The 18,010-nt window shown below is 39.2% G+C and overlaps 1 protein-coding gene across 1 annotated transcript in view; it reads right to left on the bottom strand.

The window, feature by feature from the left end:
- Positions 1–18,010, bottom strand: part of SMARCAD1 (SWI/SNF-related, matrix-associated actin-dependent regulator of chromatin, subfamily a, containing DEAD/H box 1) — a 40,016-nt gene that overhangs the window by 21,429 nt on the left and 577 nt on the right. Inside the window, exons 2-5 of the mRNA XM_005418133.2 lie at positions 10,411–10,591; positions 7,371–7,548; positions 4,360–4,423; positions 18–106 (exon numbers count right to left, since the gene is read on the bottom strand). Of these exons, the coding sequence (XP_005418190.1) occupies positions 18–106; positions 4,360–4,423; positions 7,371–7,548; positions 10,411–10,591 (512 nt within the window). The remainder of the gene's footprint in view (positions 1–17; positions 107–4,359; positions 4,424–7,370; positions 7,549–10,410; positions 10,592–18,010) is intronic.

The following is an 18,010-nucleotide window of genomic DNA, read 5'->3' as shown; positions in this document are numbered from 1 at the left end:
AAAAGCACAGTACTTACATAACTAACTTTTGACTTTTTTGCAACTCGCTCATTTTTGGTTTTGTGATTTGTGGGAGAATCTCTTTGTTTCCTTTTACCAGAGGCAGCTTCAAAAAGAATTGAGATGGAAAAAACGAATTAGTTCCTTTCATTAAGTTCACTCCAAAACAGCAGGATATTTTACTTACTATAACAATGCAGTAGCTACTTGTTACCTGCACAATGTTTAGCAGTCTCCACAGGTTTCCTACTGCAGAGCACAGATACACTGAAACTTGAAGCAAAGCAGCAGCTTGAAGGCACATGTTTATTTACCTCTAATTATCTTCAGCAGTCTGGCAATTAATCAAGTAATTACCTCTCATACACCACAACTGGAATAGCATTTTATTCTTCTTTTTTTAATAGTTACCACATGTTATTACACACAAGTTGCATAAAGGTGTATCTGTGTCTGGTTTTATTCAAGCTGGTATTTCTTCCAGGCTGAAGCCCATCTGTGTGTTGGAATACGTACATCACTGCCAATCTGGAATCACTGGTGACTGATTTCTGGCTCAGGTGCACACCAGAGCAGTCACCAAATGCTTTTCAACATTAAATCTAGACATCTCAAAGAAAACTATGCATATTAAGTCTGTGATAACCTTATCACTTACAAACAGTCCACATGAGCCATAACTTTCTGACTGTCTTTGGGCCCTGGTGATTATCAAGAGATTATCATCTCAGCACTAAGGCTTGCCCAGCCAGGTGCACCTCCAGACTGCTGCTGTGCATGGCTTATGAAGGCAAGAAGACATTACCAGAATTTCTGCATACCAGCTTGGCTTGAAGCAGCATTACCAGAACAAATTACTGTGAAAATTCCTAGTCCATGATCTGAAATACTACTGGAAGTTAAATCTTCTCTGGAACAGCAAATGCCTGCAGAGCTTTGGTGTCTGATACCAGCATCTCTAGCCAACCCCCTCTCCCAGCCTGCCCTGGGAGACCAGTGAAAAAGAACACCTACACACTCACAAAAAGCACATTTGCTTTCCAAGGCAGAAGACTGTCTGGTTGATGAAAATAGTTTGAACTCTGGAACATTAAATAGCCAAATCTTCGTACAAGAAGGTACTTTGTGTGGAAATACTTCCAAATAAATTTTCTACTATAGTAATTCACTCTGACATCAGAGAAGCGGCATAAAAATATTGAAAAAAATTATTAAAACATCCCAAAGAAAAGCAAAGTACTAGCAACTCTTCCTTAAAGTAAGGATCTAGTAAGAGATACCAGAAAACATCGTTCAGATTTTTTTCCAAGTCTATATATTTAGATAAAAAGATCATAGAATCATATGTTTGGGTTGGAAGGGACATTAGAGATCACTTAGTTCCACACCCCTGCTCTAGTCAGGGACACCTTCCACAAGATCAGGTTGCTCAGACCCCCCATCCAACCTAGCCTTGAACACTTCCAAAGAGGGAGTATAATTTAAATAATTTAAACAATATTGGCAGGAAAATGCCTGCTACTAGCTTAAGTCTGAGGAATGTGTGGTTGTCTTGATATCCAAACTAGGAGCTGTCAGGCTGCTGCTGGGCCAAGCACTAGAAGTCACTGGAGGCCTTGTGCTATTATTTCTTAAGCTCAATTAACATTGTATTCAGGATGGATAATTCTGAATGTGAACAGTGACCCTGCAAACCTCTTTGCCCTAAAAAAATACATGGGCTGGATATAAGAGTATTTCAAAGATTTTCCTGCTTTTGGGTCATGGGCTGACCACTCTACAGTCTTTGAAGGAAGGCCCATCATGAGCAATTTTAGAGGCAATTGAACTGAAACAAAGGATCTGGAAAACCATGGTCTCAGGAACATGTAAAACAGAATTATTTAAAAATCAACCTGTGGTCTTTGGAAACCCACCACATTTGCAAATGACAAAAAAAAATACCAACTTTCTGAAGACATCCACTTTACAAAGAACACTTAACTTTTTCTTCCTTTGCTAAAGGAGTACATGGCTGAAGCGATAAACTCTTACTGATACAAATCGTCCTCAGGGGGCAGGCACAGCCTTCCAGAGGAATCCTTGCTCTCCCCATAAATTTTATAACTAATGAGCAATGAGAAAAACAGCTCCAAGGTCTTAGACTTTAGATGGAGCATCTGTAATTATTTCCCCTGTTACTTGCTGCTACCTCTAAGAAAAAAAAAATCCCTTTTATTACTGTGACATCCCTCATCATGATAAAAGTAAACTAATTTCTGACTGCTCAAAAAGCAGTGAATACCAGACAGATTTACATCAGGCTTCAGCTCAGAAGCACATCCCCCACTTTTGAGGTTTTCAATAAAACAACACCAGAAACAAATCATAAGCAAAAGGTATTCCTAAACTTCACATCTTAGACACATATGTTCAATGTGTCACATCTAATCTTCCTACCTTCAAAAAATCTGCACTGTTTCTTGTTTTAAGCTCTACACAACTAAATGAATTCAAGCTATAAAGACAAGCTTTTTTGTTGTTTTGACAGGACAGAAAAATTCAAGGATATCATGGTCACATTTTTTTCACAAAGCCATGCTTAGCAAAACTGTATCTTGCCTTGACCTCTCACACAGCCAACATTTCACAACAAGTAAAGCATATCTAAAATTGACACAGTTAAAGCAGATGCTCAGTAATGTATCCATATTTAAAAAATGTGTCCAAAATGAGGTGATTTATACCATCACTGTCAGGCATGCTTACTGCTAACTAAATATTTTATACAACAGCTGTGATTAGTGAGAATTTTGCTGCCAAGAAGATTTTTCTGTAGCTCATACTTAAAGGATGTGAAACAACATTCTTAAATCAACACAAAAATGGCCAAAAGGCAGGGCCTACATACCAGAAATCAAAGTGATTTAGTTCAAACACTGTGAACTGCAACAAAGTTTAAGGATATATAGTAGGTTAAATTGGATTAATATTTATCAAAACCCTCAGAAAGTAATCAGTCTTCCAGGAACAGCAGCACTCAGTGTATTTCTAAAAAACATGCCAGCCTTGTTTCCTATTGCTAGTACCCAAGAATTTCCATCTATAGAATCTAACCATGCACACAGTGATTAACTCAAAATGGTTTCAAGTTTATATTTGGTTGGTTAAAAAAACCCCATCAAACAATACAAAACACAAAAGCATCCCTTCACTCAAAGTAGCCTGGACATTCTTAAAACTTTTGGAAATTGTTACAAATCTTCACACTTTTATATGAAAAATAAGAAAATGAAAACACAGTAAGTACAAAGGGGAAATTAAATAAGCAAAAAAAATTTATACTCTAAAAACAGGAGTACAACAGTTCTCCCTCAGCCTATGCTTTCTCTTAGACATACTGCCACAAATCTATAGGATCCTCCAGGAACAGATGCATGAACTACTCAAAACAACCAAATCATCAAGAGTGATCAGAAATAGCTTTTTCCATCATTTCCATGAAGATCTCTCTGGAAAACCTTGGACAGCTGAACTGTAAATAGATGGTTGAGCTGCCTTCTATAACATCAGAATTCCACTCTTCCCTGACGAACTCAAACAAATCAAAAACACAAGACAAGACTTAACCCTGGACTTGGGTCATGTGAAGAAACAAACCTGAAGCCCAAGAATAATGACCCTTTAACACATCTAACACAACACACTCCCACAACGTGTTGAGTTTTTTGTCTAGCTTAGTTTCTTTGTTTTGGTAACAGTATGAGACTGCATAAGTTGAGGTGCAGAACAGACACCTCTAAATAAGCTCTGAGGGTTCAAAAACATGGTTTGGGTGATGCTTTGCTAGAGAACCAAAGGGATCCGTCTAATGTTCAAGACTAACAGTTCTTATTCAGAATTACAAGCAGGTCTTGAAAATAACCAGAAGAAAAAACTGCAATGGACCTTGATAGAAACAATATCTTATTAGTAACTACATACCCAGTGTATTTTTTCCATACTACCAGACTGCTCACCTAGAACATTTAGAATTACTTCCGCTAACCCCTTACTATTTGCCTCAAGTTCTGGACAAAGAAGGAACCAGCAAGAATAGAATCACTTAAGAAACCACAATCAAAGCAATGCTGAGCTTCACAGAACAAATCCTCCTTTCTGGTTTTATTTACAGATTTTGGTCCCCATTCTCTTCTCATCTTTCTCCCTACAAAGCCTGTAAATTCAGTTTTGTGTTATTACAATAAACAAACAATACTGTAATTTTTAGCAGAAGCTTTACCACTTTTTAACACTTCCCAACCAATTTCACTGAATTAGCTATAGTTTCTAAAGTTTGGGTTTTGTTTTTGTTTTGTGGAATTTTTTTGTTAAACATACCTTTGTCATTGAGCTTCAAACGAGCAGCTACTGCGTCATCCATTGGGCATGCTGATTCTATCAGCTGCAAAACAAAAAAAAGGCAACTGCTAAGTGGAGAAATTTAATCCAGTTGAACAGAGGAAGACAATGCTGGATCAGCTGTGACTGAAAAGCACTTTTACACAAACACCCCCCCCCCCACAAATATATATGTATTATAAAAGCCAAGAGCAAAACCAAGAGGTATCAAATTAACATTCTGAACACAATGTCACTTATTATCACTTTCTTCCCTACTTCATAAACATACTCTGCATATATACCTAGAAGCTTTTTTACAAACACTATTCAATGTTACTATCACAAAACAAGATAATAAAACCCTCTAATTTATTAACTCATAAAGTGTCTGAAAACTATTGTGATGCACTGGTCCATTTCCTGTAAGTACATGCATGAAATGCATAATGTGCCTCAAGGTTTATCAGTACATCCTTGCACTCCTAGATTGTTTCTCCATCCATACATAATCTCAACAAAGATCTGTTTCACAAACTGCATGTTGAGACTTTCAGAAGGCTTTCTGCAGGTGAGGTAACAGCAACAAAAGCAAATGGCTTAAATGTTACGAAAATGAAGAAAAAACCCACAAAAAATGAAGTTATGAGGAATCCTGATTCCCAAGTATCAGTCCACATTTGGAAACAGCATCTTACAATTTTGCTACATTGGCACAATTTCCTTTTCAAAAGACTTGTGATTTTTCCCTTAATAGCATTCATCAGTTGTGTCAAGTTTGTCAGCCTGCTCCAGATCCTTCATGAAGGAACAACAGATTTGCCTGATACTCCTCTGCCCTCCTTAAAAATGTTGCAGCTATGTAACTGCAGAAAAAAAAATCTGCAGAGCCTCCATTTTCAACAAGTTCTGCTGATACAGGAGCTCTTGCATTCTCCTGAAAACAAACACCATCAGCCTCACATGCTGCTCAGTAGCAAAGTCACAAAACAGCAGCCAGACACACCACATAGCATTTCTAGTAAGTTAGTAAGCCACAATGAACTTTTATCAATCTTTGTATCAGATAAATTCTATGCAGCCAAAACTGAAAAAGATACATTCTGGACATGCACAACAAATTTTAATTCTAATGTTCAGGAGAAAACTTCAGAAACTCCTACTTGCAATCCTTTTGCTCTTCCCAAAATAAAGGAAGTCTAAGCATAAAGCTTGATTCACTTGAAAACAAAATACCCAGCAAGGAGCATCAGTAAAATGTATTTCTTCAATGCCATTTCAACAACCAGGAAGCTTTACAGACTATTTTAAATACATTTAGCTTTATAAATAAAAGCCAGTCAAAGTCTTGTATGGTACTAAAGGTATTTTACTGTAATGAGTTACCATAATCTCACTTACAAGGAGTTACCTGTAGATTTGTATTGTACACTGGAAAATGGCCAAGAGTTCCCACATCAGCTTAATCAGAATACATTGTAGTAAGTCTAAACCTACCCTCTGCCTCACTAGAAGTACTGAAATCTTTGCATGTTAAATGTCATAAATGCAAGCCTGCACAGTGTTTCATCTACTGGAAGATGGCAGTGATTCCACTCCTTCTGCATTTCATCTGCTAGCTCATTCCAACAACAGCAGTTACCAATAGTTATCAACTGAGACAGCCATAATTAAGCTTAAACATCACAACAAAGAAATACTTGAAAAATTTTCTATACACTAGAGTTCACTGTTGTTGAACTTACCTAAAGGTATTTATTTGAATTGTGTGTCTATATATTCATTTTTACAGATATCAAAGTTCCCATTTTTGTGGAAATAATACATAGCTGTACTTCCCCTAAAATGTTACTTTTACCCTTTGCTGTTAACAAAACAATAATCAAGAGCTGCATTGTGTTTGTATGGCCAGGCTTGACATTAGCAGAGTCTACACAGGCGGCTTCTGTGAGAAGCCACCAGAAGCTTCTCTCACATCCAAAAGAGCCAGTGGCAGTCAGCTCCAAGACAGTCCTGCTGCTGGCCAAGGCCAAGCCCATCAGTGACAGTGGCAGCACCAGTGGATAACAGTTAAGAAGGAAAGGGGGTGGGGAAATGGGCACGATCAACACAGCTGCAGCAGGAGGAAGGAGAATTAATGACAGAGAAGTGGCCCTGCAGACACCAAGGTCAGTGAAGGAGGGGCTGTAGGAGCAGAGATTCACCTGCAGCCAGTGGTGATGCCCATGGTGAGGCAGCTGTGTCCCTGCAGCCCATGGAGGCCAAGGCGGAGCAGAGATCCACCTGCAGCCCCTGGAGAACAGCAGAGCAGAGCAGGTGCATGTCCAAAGGAGGCTGTGACCACATGGGAAGCCCCTCTGAAAGCAGGCTCCCAGAAGGACCCATGGAGAGAAAGGCCCATGCTGGAGCAGGTTTGCTGGCAGGACTGGTGACTTTGTGGAAGGGACCCACAAGGGAGCAACTTGTTCCCGAAGGACTGCATGCCATGGAAAGGGATCCAGTCTGGAGCAAGGGAAGAGTGTGATGAGTCCTCCTGCTGAGGAGGGCTGGTGAACTGTCTGCAGTCCCCATATGCCATTCCCAGGCACTGCTGGTGTGAGGGGGAAGGAGATAGAGAAAATCACAAATACAGTTAAACCCCAAAATAAGGGAGGGATGGGGGGAAGGTGTTCTAATATTTGGGTTTATTTCTCATTACCCTACTCTGATATGATTGGTAACAAATTAAACCTTTTCCACAAGTTGAGTCTGTTTTGCCCATGACAGTAACTGGTGAGCAATCTCTCCATGTCTTTATCATGATCCATGAGTCTTTCATTCTATTGTCTTCCCTTCCAGCTGAGGCAGGCAGAAGCAAAGTGACAGAGCAGCTTTAGTGGGTACCTAGCATTCAGACAACATTAACTCACGACAAGACTGTACCCTGTAATGAAGTCAGAAGCTTAGAAAAATTGCCTATAAAATCCTGTAAAATAATCATCAAAATAAATCAAAGAACTGAGCATTATTACTTTTAATAATTCTTGGCCACTTCTTTGGGGAAAACGTTCCTTCATTGTTTGCAGCTTTGAGTCCCTGGTATCCTTCTCTACACGCTCCTTAACAGCTGGCTGCTGCTCCCCACCATTTACAAGTGCCTGCTGGCCCATTTCCTCTTCAGGCCGGTCATCATCATCAGATGGTTCAGAGCTACAATGTACAGGGCAAGAAAAAAGTAATTAAAATTTATTTTTGCTTATGAGTGTTTTACTCTACCAGAACATTACTGTAAACTAACCCACCAGGATTGCACAAAATGCACTGAGATGCATTCAGTAACACTGAATCAACTTGTATGCAAAGGGATACCTCTACTTCAGGACAAAGTCAGGCATGTATCAAGTACAGTGTCCTCTTTGCACTAAACAATTTCAACTTGGCAAAGGAAATAAGAAAGGAAGAATGGACCAGGGAAATACCATTACTTACCCTCATATTGTGCTATAAAAGGTTATTGATAATTTAATAACAACCACCTTAATACAGTTTAGCTACTTGAACAGTTTCAGCTACCTGAATTACATCAGACTACCCCAAGTTTATTTTAAACAGCCTTGCTAGTGTTTATTTGCCCAACAGACAAACAGATGTGGATTAGGTTCTTTGTAAACACTTTTCAGGTACAGTATTAACTCTGTCCTAGCTCTTGGCTCACTGAGAAAGAAAATTCAAAGCTCCTCATGGAGCATCTTAAATGTATAAATGTGGCAAGACCCTTTCTCAAAAAAAGACAGTGTTCTGAATTTACTGAAATATTGATTATTAACGCTAATTTGCAGGAAAAGCAACCCCTATGTATCTTTCAGAATACTGAGTTGCATGGATAAGACTGAACCCAAGCATGGGTCTCCCATCCTCCTCCCTCCCATAGACACAGAAATCTCCTTTTGGAAAGGCAAAATTAATTGAATCATATGGAGTTTGTCATTTAATAGGGATTTCACCATCAGAAAGGCTTGTCTGCAGGTCTCTCTACATAAATATAGGTAAAACACTAAAAAGAAACCTGGTTTTCCTCACTATATCTTTCTTTAGCAGTTGCAACAGGCAGATTACATCAGAATTCTGGGAAAAAAAAATTGATATGTGTCACTCACATAAAAAATATACACAGGTAACTGTTCATCAAAGAATTATTTCCTCCCTTTTCAAAAGGCACACACAGCTACTAGGACTCTCTGGTTGTGCCTCTTAAGAGTAAGGAAGTAACAAGAGAGAAACCAAATTATTCTTCAGTCCACCAAGGCATTGAGTTGTAAGCCTCAAAACGTGAATCCTCCTTCCACTTAAAAAAAACATAATGAAGTATCATATTAAAATCTATTAGCATTTTTCTGATCTTTTTGCCTTGATAAGGAAGATTTCTTGTAAAAAGTGCATATGAAAAAGAAAATCAATCCAAATTAAAATGGTGACACTGCAATCATCCTATCCTTTCCTATCAGGGAATAACATCTAGACACTTTTCAACAAAGCTAGAGTTGCGTACATCATAAATCTTGTCCTCTGTGTATAATCACATTCTTATCAAGCATAAAGAAACACTCATTTAACTGCTAAGCAACTCTTGTATTAGATTCTGCTTTTTTTTCCAGACAGCAACTCTCTGGTAGCAAAAGTCATGGCACATTTTCCTTAGGAAAGACGTGTTTTGTACTCTAAACTTTCTGCTTTCTGTTCTGTGCCTTGTTGAGAACGAGGGAAGCTAGGACACTCTGCAAAAAGGAAGTAAAACCCCCAAAAAACCCACAAACCCCACAAACTAGGTAACACACAGTATAGGAACAGCAAGCAGTGGCTCTGCAAGTTGCATCCTGTGTGGCTTATCAGCATCAGCTCCACATGATACAAAACCACTTGAACTGCTTCCAGGTGGGACTGATCCCAGAAGGAGAATAACTGCATTTACACAGCACTGCACACAAGCCAGTTTGATGCATGCAACCAGCTGGTCACCTCTGTCTCCTTGCACAATCTACAACTTAAATCACAGGCAGAACCAGGAGCTCACTTGTAACTGCTAATATTTTTCTCCTTTTCAAGTAGCTCCCTTAAGTTGAAACTTTGGGGGCCAAACACTAAAAAAAGAAACAAACAACACAGCATCAGATTTTCAGGTAACAGCAGTAGGAAAATGCATTATTTCACTTCTGCTGTAAACATCTAATAACTCCATGCTCTGCGTAGGACTGAAAACCTGACAAGAAGCAACACCTGTTAAGGCTGCAATTCCCACGAAAGTTTTCTGCCCATTAATTCAACTAGACTATCAAAACAGCAGCTAAAGCCATCTCGTTTTGCTTAGCACAAGAACATCTAGAGGGCACAATTACCACACAGACATAACTAGCAGGGGTTCCTTTACACTGTTGCAAATGGTTGCAGATGCCTATCTACATCTTGTCTCAGCTGCTCTCTCAATGCTGCCTTTTTAGCATCCACACACAAGTGACTCCTGCACAGTGACTCTTCCTTCCCAGCACATTCAAAAATATAAATTTCCCAACCACTTAGGAAAGAAATAATTTCCACTATGCATAGGAAACACACCATACAACCCATACTTAAGTTTACCTCGGGACTCATACAACACACTGAAGCTCTGTTTGCTTCCCTGTCAAATATAGCTGCATACACAAAAAAAAAACAAAAAAGAAAAAAAAAAAGAAAAAAAAAAAGAAAAATCAACTCCAACAGTTGAAAATTAGTAAAGCAAGTGTTTTATGGTTAAGCTTTCAAGTTGCACTAAAAGGATTTCAGAAGGGCAAAGCCACAAATGTGTAAATGAACAAACATCACACGTTTCAACATGACAGAACTCCTCCCTCTGAGAAAATGTTTTAGCAGGATACCTCTTCCCTGGAAAGCCAGTAAAGTTTAGTTTAGCGGGCAGCTGAATCCCAACGGAGCAAACAAGAACCCAACCTAGGCTCTGATTTTCAGTTCAGTGTTTCAACTGAGAACAGCCCCTGAGGGTGCAGAGACAGGACAGAAATGTGGCTCAAAGCGTACATTACGGCCACCTTTGCCCTCGGGGCCTGGGTTTCTTTGGCAGCACGGAGGTTTCTCCTCGGCTCCTCATCCTCGCTGTCAGACACATCGAGGAACTGCACCCCTCGCTGGCGCTGCCGCTTGAAGTAAGACTCCTTCCTTGTCCTCTGGGCTTCAGGAGTTTCTGGGATGGTGGAACACTCTGTGCAAGACATTTCAATGGGAGAAAAAAGAGGAGACAATGACTTATGACTTCAAATATTTATTTGTACTTAGAGCATCAGGTAGCTGTGATTTTTTTCAGAGACACAACAGTCAGTTAAACAGAACTCACTTTCCCATGCAACAAAACTCCTGTCAGCTGCATTTCTCAAAGTGGGAATTACCTGGCAAAGGATCTTCAGCCCTCTTAAATCAAACAATTTTTATATTACAACATTAAAGAGAACATGTATTTTAGGTTAATAACTAATTATAAATAAATAAATAAATAAATAAATACTTATTTTTAGATAAATGAATAATGAGCAAAGTCCTCTGAGCTACTTCCAGGCTTATCAGAACATGGACAGAAACAAAAGCATATTTCTCTCTTTTCTCTATGAAGAGAGAAAAATTGATGCATAGAGCAGAGAACGTGACAGCTGCAGAGAACATCTTCTGTATGAAAGAAATCTCGTGGAAAATAAATTTTAAATAACGCACTGTGGCAGCACTGAATGAAAGGAGAAAAATGATAAATCCTAAAACTACAAGGTATTTGCTGACACAGGAAACTGCACAGGCTTTGAAAGGCAAAGGCACCCAATAAACTAAAAAAATATGGTACCAAATGTTACAGAGTACACTACAGAAATAGAAGAAAACAACTTTAAAATAGAGCTTAATAGTGGTTAAAGGGATGGAGGTGAATGTAACTCCGTGTCTATAAGGAAACATCAACAAGGGTTCAACGACAGTTCAAAAGTGCAATCATTGAAGGCTTAAGACTTCAGGTTGTTAAAAACCTTCCTTGTCCAACCATCCAGGAGCCACTCTGGCAGCAGCATCTGAGCTGGGACCAAGACCCCTTTGCAGCTACAGATCCCACGTTCACAGAGTCACACCAGGTTTCCCAGAGCACTCTCAGATGTCTAGATCCCCAATATCATTTAATCACGGTACAGTAACAAAATCACAGCTCCAGCTGGTGCCTCTGAGGAGAAACCCCAAACAAAAAAACCCTGGGCTTTTACACCCTCACAGTCTAAGTGCAGGCAAGTCTGGAGTCATCAGCTCCTGAGTGTCCTGTGCCCCTCCAGGGCCACGGGCACCTGGGACCTCTGTGCAAGGGGTCAGCATCTCCCTGCCTCCTGCCTGGGGCTCTCCCCACCAACAGCTCAACTGAGCCACACACTGAGCGACCTGCACTGAATGGATCCCTCAACAAGGTGACCTTAGCCACACACAGGAAAAATCCAGGATAAGAGGCAGCAGAGTCAGCCACCAACTTCTGGGAAAGTTGTGTTTTAGTGACACTACTGTCACTGGAAGTCCTCATATAAAAAGATCTTAAATTCTCATAACACAAAGAAAGGATCACAGACATCCTCTCCCCCTAAACACACCCATCCTTTTTTAAAACTCATGTGCTTGTGAACCAAGCACCAGGGGTGCTGCTAACTCTGGAACCACAGTTTTGGCTAGAAGTAAAGGTAGGTTCTTCTCTCTCCATCCAGTAATGTAAAAACTTGCTGAGTCAAATTACTGTCCTGGGTTGACTATATGATGCTTTTATCCCCAAATCGTCTCATTTGTTTATGCTGAATAATAATAAGTTTTGCACCTTTAAGACTTGTTGCAGAGAGTGAAAGGGGGAAGAGAAGAATCACACAGTTTTTTTCCCTCAGACATTGCGCGTACTCCCCCGCATCCCTGCTCCAGGACTGTGTTGTCTGCGGACGGACAGACGGCAGGACAGAGAGCTCTCCTTTTGCTTTTAGTTAGTTTTAGCTGGCTGAGGCAAAGAAGAGTCCCTGGACTGTGGTTTTTCTTTTCCTTTTCTTTGGACCTCTTGGAACCTGCTCTGGACTGAACACCCAGGGGAGCACTGGCAGCTCACACCTGTGGCCCGCTGGGCCGGGCCTGGCCTGCGACAATTCCAGCACCAGAGGGACTGATAAGAGACTGAGTGAGCTGGGCTGCAACCCGGGGGGTTTTCTCAGTTGGTCATCTCTTTTAGAGCAGCAAGGGGTTTAATGTTTTAATATTGTTAGGTTCTGGTTCTATTGTTTAATAAACAGCTTTTTTCCACTTTTCTCCAAGGAGGTATTTTCTCCTGGACTGGTTGGGGGGGGGAGGGGCCGATTGAATTTATCTTCCTACTAGAGCCCCTCTGGGGACTCTCTCTCCCAAAATTTTGCTCTAAACCAAGACAATTACTAGAATGTAACATCAGTTTGCAAGGCTAATTTGCCAGCAGACAGTAGACACAGATGAAGCTAGAATAAATTAATCTGATAGCCAAATGCAGAAAGGAGCTACATGGCATCTAATTCCTTCATCTGTGATAAAAGACCTAGTTTTAGTTGAGTTATCAAAATCTCAGTCTTTTCTATCACTTTCAAAACACAATATAGGATTATGGTAATGATTTTTAGAAGAGGTAGAAGTCTCACTTTGCAAATTAATCTTATTTTGAAAAGCCTATACACATGCAAATTTAGGAATGCCTAAAAGTTATTAGTTATGAATCAGTAGTACACAGTTCCAAGACAGACTTCCCCGCATCCAAGATCAACATGTTGGCAGTGGAAGCTTCCTGAGCAGTACCTTCTTCTATCTGTCCATTTTAGGAAGGAGATGTGTTGTCCTTGATGCAGTTGCTTCATCTGAAAACTGATTAAGTTTTTAGATGAATACAGGAGAGGAGCAAAAGAGACCTTTGAGAACATTATGAAGTTGGGTTATCAGGGCAAAGGCTACCACAATAAGGTAGAAATACAAAGCACATTAAAAAATGTGATTCAATATCAAAACAGGCCTGTAAGAAACATGAGAATTTCACATCTATACTGAATTCACAGAACAGATCAAGGCAGTTTTCATGGATCATTGCCTTGTAGATTAGCCTAAATTTCAAACAAATTCCCCTTGCTAGCAACGTGACACGGAAATGACAGGTACTCATGACAACTTTGCTAAGAGGCATCCTTACTGAATTTAAAGGAAAAACACAAGGAAATTTTACAAAAATATGACAGTCTTAAAAATAGTTTTATTCTTTACAGTATAAAACTTAGACAAGATTTATACCTAAATAAAGAGTATTTACTGTTTCACTTAGTGATTTCTCATTTTATTTTTATTTTATTTAGCAATTACTGTCCAGTCTTCATGACACCTCCTAACTCCCACACTTAAAAAATGCTGAGTTACCTGGCGGAAAAAAAAAGCATTCTCCCTCTCAAAAAAAGCCCAGGCTTCTGCCCTTCCTTCACCTATTCCACTGAACAGAGTACCCTACCAAGTGGGGGGAAGCAGAAATCACACATGTAATAGGGAATCCTCATATTTAGAGCAAACTGTAACCTCGCAGAGTAGTAACAGAATAAAGTTATAGCAACAATATGTAATTGTTGGAGGCAGAATTTTCTGATTACAGGCAATTCAAAAGAACTATTAACGAATGCCTGCAATCATAAGACCAGTTTTTGACTCTGAGGTCAGAAATAGGAACACTCATAAGTATCCCTATATGCACACATTAACATCAAAACCAAAACCCAGCAACAACTACCAATTTTTGCTACCATAAAAAGAGAATACACTGCCCTGTAATTCTAAACACAACCTCCTACACAAATCATACACCTCACTCCGAGAAAGCCAGTTTCTCTCACAAGTGAAAACAAAGGTAAAACCAAAGCAAAAACTAAGGCAATACTTAAGAGGCTTACCACATTTACTAACATTGTCCAACAAGCATTGTCAAATAGAAAGTAACCTCCACCTAGCTTTGGAAAGCAGCATCAAGCACATGCTGCTCAAGTCTACATGGTAATAAGTATTCCCTTTTCAAAGGAAAGTCTTTTCTATTGGCTAAAATAATCCTAAATGTCAGTATTACTCTAAGGTTCTTCTTAAAGCTGCCCTTTTAAAATTATGATTACTTCAACATATCTTCTCATGAACCCTTAGAAAACTTCACTTGATACTGTAGTCATCACTTCTTGTCAGAAATACTCTAAGTAGAATTACACTCTATGAACTGAGACATAACCAAAAGACAGGACTTCTTCAGATCCCAGAGAAAATGACAACAGAACAAAAAAGAGCAGTCTCAGCGCAAGTGAGCTCTGAGCATTATAATCTCAAAGTGTAGTCATCTAGGATACATATTCAAATAGTAGAGAGAGGATATCAACAAAATCAGCCATCAATAAGGGGGTTATATATTGTAGTTTAATTTCTTCTACAACTTTTATTTCAATTGTTTTTGGAAGGTTAGTAAGCATGCTTTTTGAGACCTGAATAAAGGCCTCATTTTGAAATTCATGGTGGTAATTATTCTAATTTGTGCAGTTGTGGTACAGTTCTGCTCCATTTCTGCAACAGTGTAGACTAATCTCATTATCTTAGTACACGAAGCTATTTACATAATTAAAAATATCTAAATGAAAATTAAGATGCTTGTTTCCTTAACAGATTAAGATATTCAGTAAATATTACTATTCAGTAAATACTAATTTGCATGAAAAACTGCAGTAAGCTACTTCAGTGTATTTCTCCAACTCTTTTTAGAGATATCTACTATATATAATTTGGTAACTGTCCCCAGAATTAGTTTCTATCCCTCAGTAAATGCAGTCCAGAATTATTCCCTACAACCTGACTGCAAAGTCACTGCAGGTCTGAGTAATTTTGAGCACAGACAAGTGTACAAAAATGACCAATTCTTGTGGCCATCACGCCACAAATTGCTTATTAAAGCATAAGGGATGCATGTTCAACACATAGGAATGAGAAACATAACCAACAGACATAAAGGGGGTACAGAACCACCTACCAATATTAGTTTGTTTTGGGAAACCAAAACTAAAGAAAATAGCTAAAAAGATAATGGTGGTTCATGATACAACAGACAACATCAGGCTATACTTCTTGAAGATAGATGACATTTAGACAACCCTATACTTTGTTAGATGCCTATTTCAGGGCACTCGATAAAACAGAAATATGAAGAAATCTCTTGGAAATTATACTGAACTATTTGTGCTCCTAAAGGATAAAGATTTTTAAATTCTTTTTAGATACACACAGTGGTTGCACTACACCAAAGTTGTTAGCAAAAAAACCCCAACCAAGTTGTTAGCAATTTAATAGCATTTTTGTTTGTTACAAGTGAAATACACATCACTCTTCTTTCCCCCGTTTCTTGCAGCAGTACTTTGTCAATCACTTTGTCTTCAGAAGAAATCTGAGTAATTGTTGTCCTCACATGATTCACTGAGCATTAGGGCAAGTTATTTTTGGTGAGTCTGGTGTAAACTGCTTCTCATGCAGAACAACTCCATAGTCTTACTTGTTGGTGCAGTTAGCAGCAGAGAGTACACCGTGCCATAAACTCAGCTTTGGGCCTTTCCATGACCACTCAGCAATTACAACACCAACAAAAAAAAGCTGACTGTTTTATTTGACCCAAACCAAGAAAAATTCTATCTTCATGACACTAATTAGGAAACAAGGAGAACAGGCATCTGCTAATCAAGTCTAGTCTTCTCTATTACATTTAAGGGCCTCATGTCATGCAGACAAAATCTGAGTGGTTTTTTTGTTAACTTCTGTAGATGTAGAAAATGTGATTTCATTTCTTAAAAGGTTATTAATTCTTTAAATTGGTTACATAACACTGACATGCAAATAAGTAGGAGAAAAAAGTCACTACTTGATCTTCTTTAAACACTCAATATCTGTGAAAGATGAAGCATTATGTATATGCAGAGCACACTAATTACATATCAATTTTCAATGTTAATTAGTGCTCCAGCTCTCCACCAGCATCTGTGTCCATGGACGCTTATTTCAGTTGGACACCTGCTGTAGTTTTGCCTGCTCTTGCACTCTACCCTGTTTCACTGTTAGTACCACCTTCCCCCACAAGCACTCCTCACAAGCACTTTGCCCTGCATTACATGTCTTTTGGGTTGGCCTTCGCCTTTCTTTTTATTGCCTTGTATCTGAATTAACGCCTCTAAATCGGGTGTTACACCCCTTCTCCACAGTCCCATCCCTGTAGAATTTAAGTCAAGGGAAACCAGCATTTTGAAAAACAAGCAGTGAAATCTGTTGGCAGTTATGGTCTAGCTACATGCTTACACTGACAAAGTCCACAGGCAGATTAAAGGAAAAAGTATAACACTAAAATAAAATAAATCCCCAAACCACTAAGCCACAAAACAAGCAGCACCATCCATTACTGCACAACTACACTCACAGTTCAAGAAGGGCCCCTGCACTCAGTAACTCCTCCACAGCACAAGACAATGATTTACCACAAACAGGAAGGGAACACCTGTTGCAAAGTACACTTCTTCAGAGTGCCTATTGTGCCATACAACCATTACAAAGACACTTCAGCAGAAACCAGAATTAACAGCTGCTCACTTCTTCTGTAAAGTCCTCCCTGTCACCAAAATTCTTTGCAACAGGTTACTAGTTCCAGACTGGCAACTCACATGTTTTATATATTTTAATGCAGACCACTGCTTAATATTTACTAATGTAAACACAAGAGCACTCCAATCAACTGACAACAATCAACCTACACTAAACCAAAATTTAGAGAAGGGTAAATACCAACCTCCTGTAACTCTGACTTCACTCAGTTTTAAAAGAGGAACTCCTCCTCATGAATGAATGGTTCTCTGTTATCACCTAGATAAGGTGTTGTGAAAAACTGCCTTGCACCAAAAGAAAGTCATGTGCAAGAAAATGTAGTTAAACAGCATCAAGAGACATTGCTGTTTCATTTTTTTAATAAATGCACAGTCAAAGTCTGCCTGATCTCTCCCATAACACCTGTAATTCAACAACTATACCACAAATTATATGGCATGTCTGAGAAGTACCAAATAACCAGCAGGAGATACTGCCTGTTTCTCAAATCCCTCAGTGACAGGAAAAACAGACTGGTGAACGTGATTACACAGCCAACAGCAATTTCAGTCCTTAGTATTAACCAACAAATCCAAACAGGAACAGCACATCCCTACTGTCTCAGCCAAAGGAAACTAACACACTATGACACAATCAACGTTTTGACATTTCCCTGAACACCCCAAGCTTCTGCCCTAAAAGAGGACAAATACTACAACAAAACCATTCTGAGAATCAGCACCAAGTCTCTTAGCTCTTTACAAAACCAGGCCCAAGTGAAAAGAAACTGTTCCCCATCTTTTCAATTCCATCTGTAAAGCTCCATGATACATTAGACAAGGACTCTGCTGAGAAAATTTAGTCTACAGTGTTGCATCTCTCAGGCAATTAAAAGTAAAAGCCATTTCTTCCTTGAAAATGCTGAAACGCTAGCATAAAATAAGTACCAGTAAATAGAGTTTACAAATAGGAAAACACAACACTC

Source organism: Geospiza fortis, unplaced genomic scaffold, assembly GCF_000277835.1.
Source record: "Geospiza fortis unplaced genomic scaffold, GeoFor_1.0 scaffold11, whole genome shotgun sequence".
In the NCBI taxonomy this organism is placed as follows: Eukaryota; Metazoa; Chordata; class Aves; order Passeriformes; family Thraupidae; genus Geospiza; species Geospiza fortis.
Note: the sequence above shows the minus strand (reverse complement) of the source record. Positions and strands in the feature narration are given on the sequence as shown.